The following is a 20,136-nucleotide window of genomic DNA, read 5'->3' on the forward strand; positions in this document are numbered from 1 at the left end:
TTTAAACAAGGCAAAGATTTTATTTAAAATCACTGGAAAGATTTACATTGCAAAGTACTTAGAAAATTCACGGCTATATTATAAATGTTTTTGGGGTTTTTTTTACTCCTTTGACTTCTTTTTGCAGATGTTGAGGATATGCTGAATTAGACTGCACCTTTGCATGGTATGAAAAAATAGGCCTTTCACCTCTCTTGTGCGATCTACGAGGTGACTGAACCATCATCAGCCAGAGATGGTGATTTAGGAGTCATGCTAAACCACTCCTTTAGAATGCAACAATGCAGTCCAGTCAAGTTTAGCCAAAATTCATATCTGAAACCTAGATCAGTCTATCTAGTGTCTATCAACTGGTCTCTGTCTGTATGTAAGTCACTGTGACTGCTGGCAGAGTAGAGTGACAATCTGTGAGAATTTTAGCTTCATCTTCATCTTCACTTTCCTCACTTGACAACTGGGATTCTTTCCTCCTCCCATTCATTCCGTTCTGTCTGTTTGGCTGTCTGCCACTGGCCTTTTTAGACTCGCTGATACTCTCTTCCTCCAAAGAAACACCCTCAGTGATGTTTGAATCACCTAAATCTTCATCTTCCTCATCCTCCTCATCTTCCTCCAGTTGACTGGTCTTGGTGGTGGTGGCATCATCCTTTGCTGGCTGATTGTCAATCACAAACAGAGGTTGCATGTGGCTGGTGTCCATCTCCTCATCCAGAACGTCGGCACTGCAGAAAGTAAAGCACAGCGTTACAAAAGACACTCCCAAATCAAATTCCACAACTGAAATATAATATCAAATCTAAAATTTCTACACAAATAGTAATATCTGAAAACAAACAAGCATACACACACAAAAAAAACCCAGACCAAAAAAAAACAAAAAACAAAAAAACACCAACTCAATTCTAATGAAATGTTTGGTCAATGACTGATCTAACTGACCATGAAAAGGAAAAATGGAATGACTCATTTCTCTGCATGAGCTCTTTAAAAATGCAGGTTGTTTGCCAGCCTACTGGAGGAAGTACAGTGACCAACCAGGTGTTGAGACATTTCCTCAGAAAGGGAGAGACTACAGTCTTGGCACGTATTAAATTGTTTATGTGATAAGATCCTACATACTCTTCAGTCTTCCTTAGTGAATGAAGGTTGAAAGAAAACAGATATCACAGATTTTCAGAGCAATGTTTTCAGATTCAAAAAGATAATGGATGGTAAACAAGTGTCAACATTTATGGCCAGGAAAAAAAGCATTATTTGGGATGAATGAGTAAGCCACTGGCAAGCCAGCATACTCAATGATAACTGTTCACAACTCTCGCACTGGCACTCAGTTTGAAACGATCATTGGTAAATTTGACTGTACTCTACTCACCTGTCTTTCCCTCCGGTTACTCTCATTTTCTGCCAGATGTAATTCAAAAACATCGATCCCTGCAGCAGGCGACCAATCCTCTGCATGTGTCTCTCTGTGGGAGGAAATGATAACCTTGCCGTCAAGCTTCAGTTCCTCTCAAAACACCTCAAGTCTTAAATCTCAGTAACTCATTACCTCTAAGCCCTTATCCTGAGAAACCTTTTACCTCAATCACTTTACATTCTTGTTCAGGCCCAGTGCGACCGAATCAAAATAAACATATCAAAGGCTGTAATGTGACCTAAGCAGGTGTCGTCTGTGGGCATTACGTTAGGCACTTTAGATAAAAATATCCGTCAAATGAATGAATATAAATGTAAATGTAATTAACTCTGTCTGGAGTCTTACCACAGCCCTAGAGCAGACACGTGCTCAAACAGTGTTTAATATTGTTGCTCACCAGTGTACGGGATCAGGCCCTCCAGGTGGCTGCGTGCTCCTTGGTACTGCAGTATTTCCTCTGGGCTTATGTGTGTAAGCAACACCTGGATGACAGCCTGGGCGTCCAGACAGCTACGGGCGTTAGTGTTCCACACCGCACAGAAACGCAGAAGGGACTCTGCCGTGGTGGAACACATATTTAAAACATCAACAAGTGGATAAAACATCTACTAACTATATACTGATATATGGAATCCTGTACGCAGGCAGGCTGATTCTACCACTCAAACCATGAACAAATTAATCAAATTTTTTTTTTGTCAGAGACTGAATAAAGTTTGGAATTCAAGGTAGAGAAATTACACAAAAGAGAATTCTCACAAGTTAGAAATACTGACACCTCAGTAGTAAAAGGTCTCATTGTCACTTCATAGTAAATTGTTCCAACGTGCATAGCACAGTGTTGAATATTTGATACTTTAGCCATGAAATTATGGCAATGTGTGATGTAGTTGTGTTAAGTAATGGGCTGAGCTGCAAGTGCTCAAGGGAAAGAGATTTGAAAGAATGGATTGGGTAAATAAATAAATAAATAAATAAATAAATAAATAATTGCCTGCCAAGTCCCACAGACCACATTGCTATATAATTTCATGGCTAAAGTATGAGATATTAACGTGGCAGGGCTATGGGGCTGGAGTAGGAAACATAGACGGAGGTGAGCACTGTCCTGCTGACCTCTCTGATCAAGCCTCAGTCTTAAGATGGTGTTCTCCAGCTGCTGCGTGCCATTCTCCCCCTGCCGGATCTCTGCAAAGACACAAAACACATTCGGCTGTTTAACGGACTGAAAACACGGCACACCGCCAGAGATAAAACACTGCTTGTCATCAAATCGGTGTCAGCTGTTCTTCCGAAACACACCTTTCCACTCTCAAACCTCACCACAAAGAACTGTTTGACACCATTGTATATCCGTGTCAAACAACTTTCTGTGGGGGAAAAAATGCAAGCCACAGGTGTTTCAGAGTGGCATTTCCATTTGTTCCACATGAACAAAATTCCAAATTCAAAAAGCAGAATGTAACAGTAGACTTCCCCTCCCTTTCAGGTATTCTCAGATTCCCTATTTTGCCTCACATTAAAATAACTCATTTTGGTGCCTGCACTTTGATCAAAGACTATTAACTAAGACTTCTCAGTGCCCAAGCAGCCAGCCACTGTTGAAAATACATAAAAGAAGTCAAAACTGTTTAGTTTCTGTTGTCAAATGCAGCATTACGAAAGGCTTGACGCCATTCTAAAATAATTTCCCTCCACTGCGGATTTGTGGTGGTTTGACTAAATTAGATGCCTGTCTTAGCATGCACGTCAACCTTAATGCTTGTTCCCAACTCATCATGAATGCTACTTTTCTCACTATATTGTCTAATTATGTCAGTCAATATAATGATTTCATGTCTGTTTGACTCTCTGCAAACAAGAGAGAGCATTTTTTCCCTTTCAAACTTGAGGATGGCACAGGTCAGGTAAAGTATAAAATGTTGGTAGACCGGTTCAGTAAATACCAACCAGCATGCCTGAGAAAAATGTTGAGGTTTGGAAAGCACTGTTCCATTGCAATTCACCCAAAACATGACAGACTGACAGACCCTGGCTGTTAGAGGTGTACCTTTAATGACTCGGAGTACTGTGTGAGGCTGGTCCAGTGAGATGGCCATACCCAGAGCCTTCACAAAGTTCTTTTCATGGAGCAGGTTGGACAGCTCCTGTTGCCTAGAAACAGTGTTTCACCAAAACCCAATGAGTACAGTCACATCGAATGAATTAAAGTAGATGACTAAAATAATATGTAGGAACTACAACGAAGTACACAATGGTTAGATTACAGAGGTGACTAAGTGGAAATGAATTGAAAAATTCAAGAATTGCGAAGAAATAAAGAAGGACAGAAAGAAAAGGGGGGGAGGAGGAAGTAGAAGAAGAAGGAAATAAGAACAATAGACTTAACAGAACAAATAAGGCATGTAAAAATCTCTGCGGATGTGTGTGTGTGTGTGTGTGTGTGTAACAGCCTGCAGCAACAAAGAGGGAGTGGACATTTGTTGTATTATAGAAAAATGTTCTTTTGAACCATACTTTAGGATCTGGTCCTCTTGCATGGCTTGCTCCTCAGCAAGCTCCACCTGTGTGACGTCCTAAAAAAAAAAAAAAAAAAAAAGAAAGAACAGAGACAAAAACACTGTTCTCAGCATGACTATAATTATAACTATAATTAGCACAACATGATGAGTAATTGTAATTATTGCACATAGTATTCGTTAAGTCATGATTATGTTAGCGGTCTGTTACGTAAAACTACAAATCCACTTTTCTACATTCCACAGGGAACAGTGTTAGTAAAAATTCACTATTCCTAGGTTAAATTTCTGATAAATTATACAACCTCAACACTAGGTACACACTAACAAACTAAAATAACAACAGGCATGGACAGGAACAAAACTTTAAATGGGTACTCACCACAGTCCTAAACTGTGTGTGTGTGTGTGTGTGTTTTCATATAACACGCAATAATCATGGATAACTTAGTAAATAATAATTTTGGCTGTCTAATATTTAAAACTGTCCCATTTAAAATAATATAAGTACATTCTTTTTATCAGTGGTTGCCTTATTTAGATACCATGCGGCTGTGTGTGTGTGTTTTCATATAACACACAATAACCATGGATAACTTAGTAAATAATAATTTTGGCTGTCTAATATTTAAAACTGTCCCATTTAAAGTAATATAGGTGCATTCTTTTTATCAGTGGTTGCCTTATTTAGATACCACGAAGCTGTATCATGCTACATGAAGAGGCCAGTCACCAGGCTGGCACCACCAGTTCACCAGCAGTGACGCGTGGAAACATTTGGAACAAACTGATGAACTGCACGTCCACTATAAGGTTTGTCACACAAAGGTGACTTACAATGGCACAGCAAGTCTAGCCAGATAATAATCATGCTTACATAAGCTTTCTACTGGGAAAAACTATGAATATACTTTTCAAGGTTAGAGATGCAGCAGTGTTGCTTAAAAAAAAAAAAAAAAAAAAAGACAAATTAATTATGCTTAAATAACAATACAACAATACAAAAGAATACTACATCTCTGGTGAACTACATAACTTGTCTGTTAGTAAAATCCAAGTGTACAGTCTTTAATGACAGTCAAATCTGCAAGTTGTAATGCAATGAATATTCTGCACAAAAACAGTCAAAAATTACACAGCTTTAAATTTTTGCCTAAATTGCCTATAAAAGGGAAACATCCTCTCCTCTGATAACAATGTAAATGGAGCAGTTATGAAACAGGGCGCTGTTGACGTCTGTAATCTATTGTTTTAAAGAATGCATTACAGTATATAGACACAGGTACTGCCTTCCAATGTCTGTAAAGTTGAAGAAAACGTCACCCCCCTTTTCTATGCTTAACTTTTTGGCATTTAAACATAAATGTTTTTGCTACAGTCTGAGCTTAGCATGAATTCCATGGCCATAGCATGAAATGCCCTTTAATGTTTTTCAGAGAGAAAAAAAATTCGAACAGAATAAATTCATTGTCCCAGCCACCTTCGGGGACAGCTTCTTTTTCCACGCCAATTAAAGTCAGGCCACAGGACGTGCGTGTGTGTGTGTGCGAGTGTGTGTGTTTGTGTGTGTCTGGCTCATGCTAACCTTCCACAGAGTGATGTTAGAATCAGCAGAGCCTGTGACCATGAGGTCGTCCTTTCGGCTGGTGTGGAGACCCCAGATTTTGTCTTCATGGGCATCAAGAGTCTTCACACACTCATTGGTCTTAATGGTCCACAGTTTCACGAGTCCGTCAGAACCGCTGGTTAGAAAGGGGGGAGGGGGGATAGAACATGACACATGGTGAGGGAAAAGAAAGAGATAAATCTCAAAACTTTCTCTTTCTATTGAGTACTCTTTCTACGTGTAGCCTGGGCTGCAGAGAATCTTACTCTCTAGAAGGGACACTTCAAAAAACAAAAAAAAGTTTTGTGAGCATGACAAGAAATACCTATATATATATATATATATATATATATATATATATATATATATATATATATATACACACACACACACACACACACACACACACACACACACTGTACCGGTTGAATTTATAAACTCAAATATTCATTTTGGCGAATGAAGTGGCCAAATAAGTCAAACAAGAGAAGTGTGATTAATGACATAAACCTTTACAGACTGAGAGATGACTTAACTATACACCTAGCTCTTGACTGAATCACGCCCTGGCTACCCAAATGCATCCTCCTGACCTGGGTTCAGTCATGGGTTATGCCTGTGTTACCTACCCAGACAGGAACTGGGTCCCACGACTCACAAAAATGATCTTTAGGACCGAGGCATCATGTCCTTCAAATGTCTGCAAATAGAAAATAACTTCATGACTGAGAAATCATTAAACACAACCTATAATTAATATGAATGCCCCTTTAGCACGTTCTCCAGATTTTTTTAAAATCAGTAACTCACTGTTTGTTTACTTCAGGAAGGAGAGCTAGAATCTCTAAAGGGCAATGGTTTTTTCCTGATCTGTCATCAGGTTAAAATCGTTGGATGTTGTCAGACAGAGAAACTAAACTGCACTGATTAATTCAATAACACAAGTCTATCAATCATTACTTCTATTGTGAATCAGTGCAAGCAGTAGACAAACATCTCTATTTGACAAGTTAATATTTGCAGCACCCCTCAAAGTCGAAGAGTGAAATTGTCGTCCTTGCATGTCATCGCAAACAATGTGTAATCCATTACCTTGAGACAGCTAAAGTCCTGTAAACCCCACAGTTTGACTGAACCATCAGCAGAAGAGGTGGCCAACACTCGGTCTATTGGGGAAAACTGGGCACACCACACACCCCTCCTGTGACCTCGGAATACCCCTAGGAGGGACATGTCATCCAGAGACCACAGCTTAGCCGTGCGGTCCTGGGAGCCTGAGGCCAACAGCTTGTCATTGGGCGAAACAGCCACACTATTCACGTCCTACGGAAGAGAGGGGTAGAATAGTACAAAACAAGCCAGAGGGGTTATTTCATTTTAGTGAAAGCTGTTATTGTACAGAAATCTTCCTTATGAAGGGCTGGTTAAAAAAAAAAAAAAATCACACAATTGTTCAGTGATTTGACAAGAGGATTAGATTAGAGTAAAAAAAAAGGCAGAGAATGAATGCGACAGAAGGACAAAAAACAAAAATGAACGACAAAGTTGAGATACTTAAATGAAAGTAAATACACAAAGATCTAACTTGATAAGGTTGATGATAGATGTCTGGGGAAGAAAAAAAACAACCAAAAAACGTGGGAGCATTAACTCTTTCAGTTTCAGAACAAGGCACATCACATTGTATCATGCTGTCAGGTGTATTACTTGAAAGGGATTTGTCCTACTTGTTACACAAGTCAAATTCCAACCGTCAGTTCTAAGCGAAATGGAAATGTAGTGTAAAAATAGGCCAACCTTGTCGTGGGCTTTCTCAGTCAGCCGTGCGCTCAGCTGGGCTGGCTCCCCATCCACAGCAGGAAGAGTTTCCGGGAGGTCCCACACTTTAATGGTACAGTCCTGACTTCCTGATACCACAAAGCTCCTGTTTAATCTACAGAGACAAAGAAATGGGAAAATGGTTCATAAAGCGAAGAAGGAGATTAGCATTCTCATTCAAACTGAATCACTCTGTCAAACGTTCACCATGCGATAATCGACTCATCAAATGCATTCCCAAAGTCCAAAGAGACCAGGAAAAGGCTTTGGAATTTAGAAGTTCTCAAGAGTTCTGTTTTGTGCCACACCCACCACGTATTGACCTGACACTGAACTGCCTTAAACGGCCATGTTTAATCTGAATTAAGGGAGGACTTGTCTAAGATCCGCAAACAGGCATTGCACAGGGTCAAATTACTTAGTGTAGCTAGTTCACAACATTGTGAATCTGACAAGGATAAGAACTGGCAGCCCATGCACTGGGGGGCTGCACTTTATGCAGGCTTTTGTTTCAAAGTCACTTAAAGACCCCATGGTTCAGTTGAATAGGGCCCTAAACATCACATTCAGGAGTGTCAGGTCAGGACTGGAAAAGAAAAATAACACAAAGATAGGGCAGTCGAAAGGGCCCAACTCTGGGTCCACAGCTTTCTCTTGAAATCTCACCTAGAGCAGGCGACAGCTCCCACAGGGTTAGAATGACCACTGCCCTGAGCCACACAGTGGACCCGTCCAGTCTCTGGGTCCATCCTCCACACACGCACGGTCCTATCCTGCAATCCACATCATGCTTTTAAATCTGGAGTTTGTAAGTGGCTAAATGAAAGTTGTCGTGTCTTGATGCTGTTTTACAGTTGTATCATGCTGGGATTAAGACTAGTGTTTGACTACACTGCTGAGTTGAGCTGAGTTGAGTTGAGACTGTTTGAAGTTGAACACAGTGGACTTACTTTGGCACAGCTGGCAAACATCAGTGCCTTCTTGAACACGTCAAGTGACAGGACAGTATCTGCAAAGAGATTTGCAAATCACTTAAGCATTTTGCATCCGCAAACACGATCTCTGTGCCAGACAATCTCTGATAGGGTCTCGTGCTGAGTTATAAACTGGATACGTAGTGTATCCAAACTAATCCTTCCTTTTCAGTCAATGGGACTAAAGTAGGTTCTGGGTGACTTTTCCGTGTTAATATGGGATTGATGAAAAGAAGGCAGAATTTTCACACTAGAGAGAATCTCCTTATGAGAGCATGTAATTGAAGTAAATATGCCAGCTATTGAGTTCTGTATGATGCTGCCACCAGGTGCACTGAAAAACACATCACAGTAGTAGCACCATAGTAAAGCTGTCCTGAATCCACAGAGAGAGTGTTACTGCCACCCAGTGTTGGTAACTGACCTGTGTGTCCATAGAGAATCTGACAGCTGCTGGTAGCCAGCTCAAACACCTTCAGCTGAGAGCTGTTTGTGGCCACAACGATATGAGTGTCATCCTTCCCCAGAAACTTGACATCCAAGATATCGTCATTGTATCCCACAAACTTCATATCAACAAAAAGAACAGAAAAAAACCCCACAACATTTAAGAGAAACTTTCCAGTTTCATCAAAACTCCACAAAATGAGTGCTACCCTTTACTTTTTATGTTATCTCTATCCAGTTTGTCTTTATCCACTAGTGCCCATGGAATACCGTCACATAAATCACACTCATCTTACTACAAAAGAGACTGCACCAAAACATCTGTGCGTCTGAGCAAAAACATCCCTCTTTTACTCACACCGTACAAATGCAGCTCAGACTCACCTGTTGGCGGACGGTTAATGAGGGCAGCTGGTAGATGACGATGTTATGTTCAGCAGTGACTGTGGCCAGTCGGGCTGACTGGGGCATGGGCAGGCAGTGCGTCAGGCTCCGGGGGTCCCATTCGTCCTCTGCCGCACCCTCTGAGCCGGAGGCAGGACTGGCTGGCAGGGTCTGAGTGTACACACACTTCGCTGAGCTGGCTTCCCACACTCTCAGCACACCTGAAGAGTAAAACGTTGACAGACCTAAAGGCTGTGTGCAATTTTCAAGTGTTTGTACATTAAAACATGGTGCACGGGACTGGAGACGAGACTCGTCCTAAACTTCACTGCATTTTGACAGGACTCTCCACGATGAGTACAACTTGAATCAATTATTAATCCAAACAAAAATTTCAAATAAAAGGCATGGTGCGCAGTTAATATTTAAATGCAACTAACTGTGATTATTATAATCCAAGGAAGACAGCAATGTTAATAAACAGCATATGTTTTTCAATAGTACAAATTTTTTCAACTGACAACATTAAGGGAGGGGTTTTAGGTGTTAGCCAGCCCTAATTTTCTGAAGGTGTGTTAACGCTCCCCTCACCCCCCGGAACCAGGACACATGAGTCAGCCAAATGTGAGTGAGTGATCTGAGAGTAAGTTTCATATCTTAAAATATATGTTTAAAATAATTTACGCATCAAACACTACCTATAGAAGGAATGCACCCACAGCCAAAGAAACACAAACCAAATTGAAGTGCGATAGCTTAAATGCTCATTTCTCAGTCACGATTTACAGTCGTTTAAATTTGACAGCAGTAATATTCATTGGTGAAACAACCATTGTCATCAACATACATTTGTGAAGACTTGCTTATGGTTTAAGAGACTCCCTGGGTATAAAGTAAGAAGGCATGGCCTACCTTTACTGCCTGCAGTGATGAAGTGAAGTTCTTTGCTCTTCACCCCAATATGGGAATAGTCTTCATCCTGGGGGAGCAGGACAACCCCCTCTACAGCCTAAACAAAGTCCACACACAAATGGTCTCAGATTGGAATAACTAAGGATAAGAGATAAAGGACAAATATAATACTTTAAAGTCCTCAAGATACCCAAGCAACTGCCACATCACTAAACCCAAACTGAGTCGCCTTTATGACCATATTCATTGATTGATCTGGTAAATAAATACACCCAAACAAAAACAAAAAACAGGACGCAACAACAAGAAGCAGGAAAGCTCTTGAGCCAAAGTAAGGCAGGTTTAGGCGTCTACCTCATACACAGGCACAGTCCTCTTCACCTTCCTCTCCTTCAGGTCCCACACAGTGCAGACTTTATCTCGGCCAGAGCTGCAATCAACCACACGTTTCATAAAAACTTACACATCCGCCACAGTGGAGTAAGGCAAGCATTGTCATGTGGTGGAATTATCCTGGTTCACACAGGCTTGGAGATCAGCTGAATGGTTTATACAGCTCCTACCTGATCAGTGTGCTTCCATCAGGTGAAAACGCCAGAGACGTGACAGCACTGTAGTGACTCTCTAGCACACAGATACACTTGCTGGTGCGTAGATCCCATATCCGAATGACACAGTCCACAGAGGAGGAGAACAGCTGAAGCAGGTTAATGTCTGGATGGAACTGCACCAAACTGGACAGAAAACAAGTACAGTTTTAGTGTCCCACAGATGTACGTAAACCTCTTTTAGATAATGTATAAATAGGGAAAGAGTCTCAAAAAATTATACTAAATAAAACTACTTACTGTACAACTCCAGATGAGCCTTTCAGGTTGTGTGTACAGTATTGCTTGATGACATCCCATAATTTTATAGTACCATCACACCCTCCTGCAAAAACATGGGAATACAAAGAGTCACGATGCATAAGCTCATATAAATATAGGTGATGGAAACCTCTGACTATAATGATCAACAAAGACCTTCGTATACTTATGCTGCAACCCAAAGCAGATTATAGCATATGTCATACCAGTTGCTAGGAGAGTGGAGGTACAGTCAAAGGTCATGCTGGCCACAGGCACATTGTGGATGGCCCTCCAGGAACGAGTGCATTTCTCCTGCTTCCAGTCCCACTGTTTCAGCAACAGTGCTCTACTGGCTGTGACCAGCATCTACAATAAAGAGGTTACATGTCATCTAAATCACCTGTGCTGTTTAACAGCTTCAGCATTCGTTTTGAAGTTACAAACAGGCAGCATCTAGATAAGCAATTACAATACGGTGAAACAAACAAAAACAAACCTATCAACAATCCACTCATCACCAGAGTCCGGCTCGTTTTAAGGAGCTCTGATGTCAGTTCTACATGTAAACGTTACCTGATCATCTGGGCTGAGAGAGAATGACGTGATGTCCTCCTGATCATCCTACAAATGAAAATGAGAGTGAGCTATAGTCCCTTGTGTACAGTTTTAATAGTTTGTTTGAGAAAAGAGAATATAAAAAGTTTTCCCTTCATACCTGCTCGATACTGTGTATGATTTTTCCTGTAGAAATTTCTAATATGTTGACGCGTGGTCCGCAAGTGCAGAAAATGTATTCCTCATTTTGACTTATCTACAGGAGACAATATTACAGAAGTTAACGATTACAGTTCCCCAGGAGCAACACCAGATACTGGATCCAAACAGCAATCGCTTCTCTTGACACGCATGCAGCAAGAATTACCTGTACTTTTCCTCCCTTATAGAACGGTTCGATTTTGCTGGAGACGGCATAACTGCGTGAACAGATAATAACAAACGGTTTGAAAGGGCAACAGGATTAATTTATACAGCTGTCAAAACTGAAAATAAAATGTACCAAAAAAAATAGCTAAAAGAAAGCTATGCTAAAACAGAAACAGTAGGAAACAAAATAAGTAATGGTATTTACTTCGTTTTGAACTGCAAAGCGTTGTTAGCCATGATCATCCACTCGCCGTCATCAGTTAAATCCGTTTATAAATAATACAATTTCAATCAGACAGACGATTTTATCTCTTCTTCATTTGGTCCAATGTGTTGCACGCCACACGCATGTGTTCAGATGATGAGTTCGCCATTCACGTGTCGCGTGAATTTTACGTCATACGTTTACTCTCTCCACTGTGCTTTTACTACCGTTAAAGTGATAAGAATGACATTCCCTTTTATTAATAATCTTCAAGTTTGCAGTTATGGTTATAGCGTGGAAATGTCTCTGTGTGTAACAATCTATGAAATCTGTGATTATTCAAATTAAGCTGGATATGCAATAAATAAAACTTAATCACAACCTGTTAACATTTTCTTAATTAGTGTCAGAAAACCAGAGAGTTTTGCTCCTAGTGCGTGACGCTAAGCAGTCACAATTTAGAGGAATATTCGAGAACAACTCTATTCACGATCACAACAAAAAGTAAACACTTAGAACTCATGAAATCAATGCAGAACACGAGGAAAGAACGACTGAACGTGTGTAACACTAGAAAATTCAAATAAAACGCTCACTATTGCCAGTTGATGGTCAGTGATGGTCTACGCGCATGGCTGTAGTTCGGCACTTTTACGTCTGTTGACAACACACAAGTGTACAGATCACAATATTGATGGCAACTGCGCGAGGAGTGAAATTTGAGTATGGTAAGTTATTTTTCTATTATCTGACGGAATACTGTGTGTGTTCAGTCGCTTGTCTGTGTTTTTTTAAAGTAATTTAGAAAAGGTCATTTAAATTGGCTAAACGTACCTATGTTTTTTTTTATTTGGTCAAATGTTTGTGCAATTTTAAATCGAACTTGGCGAGGCAATATTTTTTCCGGATCCACTGTAATTAAGAGAGGACCACGGCTCAAAGCATTACCCTTTAATTAAAAAAAAGTGTCGTGAATTGTGCAAATCCATTATTCTGATATCTTCTTTAGAATGACTATTGCAAACCGTTACATGCCATGGCAACTTAATTCTGAATGAATGTGAAATTAGATTTTTGTGTGGCAGAATTCATAATGATGCGTGAACTATTTCTCGTGTGGTTGATACATTGTAATAATTCTTTTAAAAAAAACCCGATGGTGCAATCACATGATCCATTGTGTTCCAGAAGGAGCCCCCTTTCTGTCAGTCCACATATTGTTGACATTTTCAATGGCCACATGGAGCCCAACCCCATGTGGTTACATAATATACACGACAAGTTTATGGGTACCTGAAAGCACTAACTCATGCTACTAGGCATTCAGTAAAATCACTGGTATTTTATTTGTTTATTTATGTTTTTGTATTTCACTTTGAATCAATAACTGTAGGCAGACCCAGACTTGTGTATGCAGACTGGAGGTTATGATGCGGAGCTTTTTGTTGACCCCCCAGACCATGACATTATCTGTACCATCTGCCAGGGGGTGCTCAGATGCCCAGTTCGTGCAGCCTGCCACCACATATTTTGCAAAAAATGCATTTTACAGTGGCTTAAGAGGTACTGTCCCAATCTGTCTGTTTTCTCATAGAAAATGGAATATATTAATGGGGATATATAATAATAATAATAATAATAATAGTGGATAAATCTGTGCTTTAAAGAAAACTATATCAAATGCCAAATCAATGGTGGTGTCTTTTTTTTTTTTTGACAGACAGGAGACTTGCCCCTGCTGCAGAAAACCTGTCAATCAGAGCTTGATTTATGTGATGTTCAAGCTCAGCAAGTCAATTGGTCGTCTTAAGATCAAAGTAAGGAAGACAACATTTTATAGTAGTATAGACCATATCACTATATTACAGCCTAGGCTTTTCTAGAATTCTCAGTGGTGTTCATTCAGTAGTAATTTGTTGAGTACATGTCACGATATTTTAGAACCAAACCACAATTCAAACAAAATGTAGTTACAAATGAGACCTTGTGGTCTCCTTCTCAATCCCTTTTAGTGCAGAAATGAAATCCGTGGCTGCCAGGCTACCTTCCCTCTGTCTGAGCAGTACTGTCACAGCATGGGCTGTATGTTTGAACTGATCTCGTGCCCGTACCAGGGCTGCCGAGCCCAGCTTCTGCGGAGGGACCTGGAGGCCCACTCCAGACACTGTGACTACTGGAAGCAGCCGTGTCACATGGGCTGTGGCACGATGCTCACGCATCGCACTCAGGCCCAGCACAACTGTTACCGCCAACTGAGGCAAGAGTACGAAGCCAAACAGCAGAACCACCGGGCCATTGCCGCTGCCCTCCAGAGGAAAATGAAGAGGATGCAGAGCACTATGGCTCATATGAAGAGGCAGATCAGCCTCATATGTGAGAGTTTGGAGGTGATGGATGACCTAGAGGAGGTAGAGGAGGAGGACACAGGCGAGAGTAGCAACAGTGGGAGCAACAGCAGTTCTTAAGAAGCATCTCTTACCGCTTCATATTGGCATGGGTGAAGATATCTTGGATTCAAGCAAGAAACCAGTCTAAAATCACAGCACAGAGGCAAGATAACTCTGCCGAGTGTGGCCACTGCCCCCTTCTGCAGTTATTTTGTATTGCAGTTTGATGTTTTGCATAAAAGTTGATCAACTGCATCAACTGTTTCTTTATTTTTTATTCATTTGTAAATAAACATTTGTATTACATTAGGCTGTCTTCTTGTTCTTACTCCGTGCGAGTGTGGTGCGTATCATAATTTGAGAACACCTGACAAATAAGTGGTTCACACTGTTCACCATTTTTTATGGAAAACCTCGCGGCAGCTGTGAAGTAAAATTACGTTAAAATTCACAGAACTGAAGTTTGTATTTATGAGATAAATAAGGCAATAAAGTTTCACGTTTCCATGCAAAACGCGTTCGACATCTAAACGTGACAGGTAAAATATCGCGAGGTTTCGGTCCAGATAAAGCCTGTCAGCACCGTACGAAGGCCTTCTTCTTCCTGTATCATACATCACGTAAGTGGATTGTTAGCTCATGTTATCTTGTGACAATCCATAGACATCAAAGTAATCTTAACATGAAAAACGTGCTATTTCTAAATTAGTCGTAGACCAAACAGTAATGTATCACACCGTTCAATAATTGAAGCAGTAGTTATTGTAGGAATTTCAATTTTTTACCATTGTTGAGTTCCATGACAAAAATGGCGGACTAGTGGTGTGCCGAATGCTACATGTATAACTACATGAGCTTTCATATTACGCGCCACCGTACTATTAGTTTGCTATTGTTATCATCAAAACATGCGGATGTTGGTGAACATTTTACAAAAGTAACGGTGTAACTAAATTTGTCGTTAATTTTGCTAGCTGTCGTGTTAGCCTGTAGCAAATTAGCTTCAGGGCACTGGGATCTCTATGTACGGAGCAACTGCACCACACTTAAATGAGGTATATTGAATAGCGGAGATAAATGAATATTTCTTTATGAACAGCAAATGGCGGACGACGCCGGTGGTAGGGGAGGTTTTCGCGGAGGTTTCGGCACTGGCGGCCGGGGTCGTGGCCGTGGACGCGGCAGAGGACGCGGTCGTGGTCGCGGTGCCAGGGGTGGCAAGTCTGAAGACAAGGAAGTAAGTGTGCTTGGATGCTTGTTATTGTTCTAAAATATGAACTCGCTAAATTAGATAACTTAAGAAACGTTTGTTAGAACTTTAACTGAATTTGACACCTCAAAACAAACCCTAGACCACTGTGTAACGAACATGGGTGAACTGATTCTCTCTCGTCTTTCTGCAGTGGGTGCCAGTGACCAAACTTGGTCGTCTTGTGAAGGACATGAAAATCAAATCCCTTGAGGAGATCTACCTGTACTCCCTCCCCATTAAAGTATGTATGTATGTAAGCCAGCCAAAGGCTGTCACCCCTAACATGTGTATATAGTTTGGCCTTGGTTTAACTCTTCCTTTGGTTTTTCAGGAGTCTGAGATCATTGACTTCTTCCTGGGGTCTGCTCTGAAGGATGAGGTTCTGAAGATCATGCCTGTGCAGAAGCAGACCAGGGCCGGGCAGCGTACTAGGTTCAAGGTAAGCCGAGTTACAGCTTTCCAAATTTTGCGCTCTGAATCTTGCATTCGGAATGTCAAGTTTGACTTCCTGTTGTCCCTTTCTTTGACTTAGGCCTTTGTTGCCATTGGCGACTACAACGGTCATGTCGGCCTGGGTGTTAAGTGCTCCAAAGAAGTGGCCACTGCCATTCGTGGAGCCATCATCCTGGCTAAGCTGTCCATCGTCCCTGTGAGGAGAGGTTACTGGGGTAACAAAATCGGTAAACCCCATACCGTGCCCTGCAAGGTGAGTAATCCCAGTCACATCAGTCAGTGTTATTTTAATCGTCATAATAAATGCTATATCTTATGTCTTTGGTCAATGTTTAATTACAGCTCTAAATGGTTTGCTTTTAGGTGACTGGTCGCTGTGGCTCAGTCTTGGTGCGTCTCATCCCTGCCCCCCGTGGTACCGGTATCGTGTCTGCTCCCGTCCCCAAGAAGCTGCTCATGATGGCTGGTATCGACGATTGCTACACCTCCGCAAGGGGCTGCACCGCCACGCTGGGTAACTTCGGTAAGTGAACTGTCACTGCGCGCACTAGTGCGTGTGCATCACTCTCTCAGCTCTAGTCAGCTGTACCTTCTCAGTGGTGCAGGTGGTGTTATTGGGAGGGAGAGAAATGAGCACGGCAATGCACGGCAGGGGTACCCTGTGGTATCTCTGTTCCTTCCTTGGGCTCAACAGGCATCTCTAACAAAGACAATTTGGGATTTTTAGCATTAGACATGGTGCTGATGATTTCCTCCCCTTTTTGCAGCCAAGGCGACTTTTGATGCCATCTCCAAGACATACAGCTATCTGACCCCTGATCTTTGGAAGGAAACCGTGTTCACAAAGTCTCCTTACCAGGTGAGTGTTTGCATGAACACTGGGTAGACATGTGAATTGATGCTCATTTGTGTGGGCTTTGTACTCATTGCATGTTATTTTGCAGGAATTTACGGATCACTTGGCCAAGACCCACACCAGAGTTTCTGTGCAGAGAAGCCAGGCGGCTCTTCAAGCAGCCTCCTAAATTTTGTACAAAGGATTGAATAAAGTCCAGAGAAACACCACTACGTTGTACCTGTGTTTTCCTTTTCTTTATAATGAATCCAAGGTGACATCCAAGGTCTGAAATGGCTTTGCACATCCTGTCTGTTTTGGTGATGGAAGGATCATATGTGGCAGTGTCTGAATTTGAATGAATTTGTAAAAGGCCTTCAGTTCATTTGGTGTGGGATAAGTATTACAGATGCAGTCCTTACACATCATGTAACCAGTTTTGGTGATGGAAACTAGATTAACAAAAAGGAACAATACTTGAATTTATATACAGGACAGTAGTATAAGTGGAGGTAGGGTTGAACTGTGTAGCCTGACTTAGATGTAGTAAAATACCTCCTTAGGAAGCTGTTCTGCTGATGCTGAAGCTGCAGAATTTCCCCCTGCTTGGTTTTGGCATATGAAGGCCTTAACTTTACCTTTACTTTACACAAGCTTCATGTTTGCAGTTGCACTCGTGAATTGAATCACTAAGGATGTGGTTTAGCATTTTTAGTATTCAAACATCAGCTAACAGACGGACAGGACGGCACCCACAAAGGACTGGAGAACACTGCCTGTTAAATTTGGTGTCTGACTCCAGCAATACTAATGGGGATTAGCACCTGCATGGACCCCACTGTCTGTATCAACTAAACCTGATTTATACTAAAGCCAAGAAATTCAACTGTATGTAATCCTTGTCAGTGCAATGTATGTTTTGCAGTTACTAACTCTACATACTGTAAAACTGTTGGTATGGAACTGGGTACAATAGGATACTAAACAGGTACTTTTCAATAAACTCATTTATTTTACAATTTCCATACATAGATAGGAGAGACCAAAGACAGACTTAATCCATTCACATTATGCCTTTTGTGCTTCCTCCAACATCCTCTGCTTCTGCTTCATCAAGCATTTACGTCCACTGGCATATGCACCAAGATCTCCATCTACAACAAAATATACAGCAAAATGACAAATTACATCATACAAAATACACACAAACATTTAAATTACACAACGGATTGATACCCAATACTGATGAAAGTCAGACAACCTAATTTGACATGAGCTTATGTGATATGGAAAAAATTAGAGTATGTGGCTACTGTAAAACGCCTAATCTGAGCCATATGAGTTTAAGTGCCTTGGGAGTGTGGAATTTCTCTTAATGCTCTATTGAAAGCTGTCTGGCCTGGCACAGGGGTTGACAGCTTCACTTACAGCGCGACTGGAAGGCCTTGGTGACCTGGTTGAACTGCTGCATCTCCTTGGCACAGTTTTGCCTGTAGCTGTTACCCTCGCGCTGCTGGCAGGCGCGAAGACGCTCCTGAATTACCTTCACAATCTCCTGGTCCACTTTACTAAAAAGATACAGAACCGACATGCATTAAAAATCATATGCCCCACTCATTGTTTATGTTAGCAGTACTGGTCATTATTATACTTACTAGTCTCTTCTCCACTGCATCTCTGCCTCATAGTAGCACAGGTAATCGCCCTCTTGGCACTCAGTCAGATCAGGTACACGACGGAACTGCTGATGGTAGTAATAGTACTTGTTCTTGCTCCGAATACTGTCAATGACATCTAGCAAACAAACAGAAATCAGTGTCAACTGTCAGGTTAACCACATTAATAGAGCACGGTGACAACAGAAGCTTCACAAGTGGTAATAGAGAACAGTGCAAACGACACACCAATAACCCTGATGACTGACTGGCACCAGTGGACTAGGAGCTAAATAGCAAGCAACGAGGACTAAAATGCAGTATGTAAACATAGTACGAGCCACTTTGAGTGCTATGATAAACCAGACATTGTGCAAATACTTTTTACGAGGTTATATGTCTCGTAAACAGTATTAAGTACGACAGAGTGGCAGCAAACATTTAGCATGATTAGCCTGCTAGTTGAACATTACCTCTAAATGTGGTGACAGGAAGATCTACGGAGTAGTAGAACAATTTTGATAAAATCAGAGCAGGATTGGGGAGAACCGTCTGTTTATCCACAACTGGTGTGCGACGAGGGGGTTCAGGATACGCATCTTTATCATAATCCTGCGGCATGTTTACTTCTTAAAATGAAGGGAATTCGAAAACCCCTTCAATTCGACCTCAAGCCTCTATCCTCGCCAGTGCGCCTGCGTGAAAACAACGCGAAGTAGTTAAAGGTCAACGCTATATTATTGCGAATTTACAAGTTGGAAATCGATCAAACGTTATATTTTATATTTTAACTAACAAGACTTTTTAAAAAATTGACTGTTGTTCATGCGTATCTGACGGAGTTATTTAATCTTTTTTTGTATTTGAGGTCGAAGGTAAAAGGTCAATGAAACGCCATTTTGGCGAGGTAATTTTTGCTACCGCTAGGTGTCCTCAACGACTTACACAGTGGAAATAAACCTTATTCCTCACATTGTAATTGTTTTCCTCGTTATTTTTCCCGTCTACACGTGTTTTATTACTGTGTTTCCCCAGTTAGATCGCTATTAACACCATACCATAAAATGATCTGGGGGGTATTCCAGAAAGCGGGTTAATGAAAACTTAGAGGTAACTCAGAGTAAGTAGTAAACCTCCTAATAGAAGACCCCTTTGGCTTCATTCCAGCATAACAAAGACACAGGACTCTTCTATTAGATTTTCTACTTGCTTTGAGTTAACTAACTCAGAGTTTTCACTAAACCTGCTCTCTGAACTACCCCCCTGCTTTGATAGTGTTGCATGTATTAAAGTCACTCCGGTAAGGCTTGCTGAATGGAACTGAACTGATTTGAATTGTAACCCTGAGCCTTGACATAGAGAATTAGCCCAATGAAAATCAAAGGAAAAAGAAAAAAGACACAGAGGTCAGACCTGTTGGCATTTACTGAAGATGTGAGGGCTGTAGGCTTTTCGATTGTGTGTTTCAACAACAACTCAGAGCGAACCTGAATAAAC

General features: G+C 41.2%; 4 protein-coding genes and 1 non-coding gene across 5 annotated transcripts; 3 read left to right on the plus strand and 2 right to left on the minus strand.

The window, feature by feature from the left end:
- Positions 1-55: 55 nt before the first annotated feature.
- tbl3 (transducin beta like 3) lies at positions 56-12,135 on the minus strand. The gene is made up of 23 exons (XM_030790825.1): positions 12,058-12,135; positions 11,851-11,902; positions 11,644-11,739; positions 11,502-11,549; positions 11,153-11,294; positions 10,926-11,010; positions 10,641-10,811; positions 10,432-10,507; positions 10,078-10,174; positions 9,166-9,386; positions 8,759-8,900; positions 8,311-8,369; positions 8,027-8,133; positions 7,340-7,475; positions 6,635-6,865; positions 6,172-6,242; positions 5,522-5,678; positions 3,935-3,993; positions 3,468-3,571; positions 2,534-2,605; positions 1,815-1,973; positions 1,373-1,466; positions 56-722 (listed from the first exon to the last, which is right to left on the minus strand). Exons 1-23 carry the CDS (start codon positions 12,093-12,095, stop codon positions 347-349), a joined length of 2,793 nt encoding a protein of 930 aa, XP_030646685.1. The 5' UTR covers positions 12,096-12,135; the 3' UTR covers positions 56-346.
- Positions 12,136-12,751: 616 nt separating this feature from the next.
- Positions 12,752-14,522, plus strand: LOC115826000 (RING finger protein 151-like). Its single transcript, XM_030789685.1, has 4 exons — positions 12,752-12,785; positions 13,455-13,620; positions 13,778-13,874; positions 14,070-14,522. Exons 1-4 carry the CDS (start codon positions 12,752-12,754, stop codon positions 14,520-14,522), a joined length of 750 nt encoding a protein of 249 aa, XP_030645545.1.
- A 519-nt stretch (positions 14,523-15,041) lies between these two features.
- Positions 15,042-17,214, plus strand: rps2 (ribosomal protein S2). The gene is made up of 8 exons (XM_030790850.1): positions 15,042-15,064; positions 15,544-15,681; positions 15,848-15,937; positions 16,028-16,135; positions 16,229-16,402; positions 16,513-16,672; positions 16,917-17,008; positions 17,094-17,214. Exons 2-8 carry the CDS (start codon positions 15,547-15,549, stop codon positions 17,172-17,174), a joined length of 840 nt encoding a protein of 279 aa, XP_030646710.1. The 5' UTR covers positions 15,042-15,064; positions 15,544-15,546; the 3' UTR covers positions 17,175-17,214.
- Positions 16,713-16,845, plus strand: LOC115827118 (small nucleolar RNA SNORA64/SNORA10 family). The gene has a single exon (XR_004025861.1). It is a non-coding gene; the product is annotated as a small nucleolar RNA SNORA64/SNORA10 family (small nucleolar RNA).
- A 768-nt stretch (positions 17,215-17,982) lies between the features above and the next one.
- Positions 17,983-19,319, minus strand: ndufb10 (NADH:ubiquinone oxidoreductase subunit B10). The gene is made up of 4 exons (XM_030790857.1): positions 19,113-19,319; positions 18,640-18,778; positions 18,413-18,552; positions 17,983-18,138 (listed from the first exon to the last, which is right to left on the minus strand). Exons 1-4 carry the CDS (start codon positions 19,258-19,260, stop codon positions 18,053-18,055), a joined length of 513 nt encoding a protein of 170 aa, XP_030646717.1. The 5' UTR covers positions 19,261-19,319; the 3' UTR covers positions 17,983-18,052.
- Between the last annotated feature and the right edge of the window lie 817 nt (positions 19,320-20,136).

Source organism: Chanos chanos, chromosome 13, assembly GCF_902362185.1.
Source record: "Chanos chanos chromosome 13, fChaCha1.1, whole genome shotgun sequence".
Classification (NCBI taxonomy): Eukaryota; Metazoa; Chordata; class Actinopteri; order Gonorynchiformes; family Chanidae; genus Chanos; species Chanos chanos.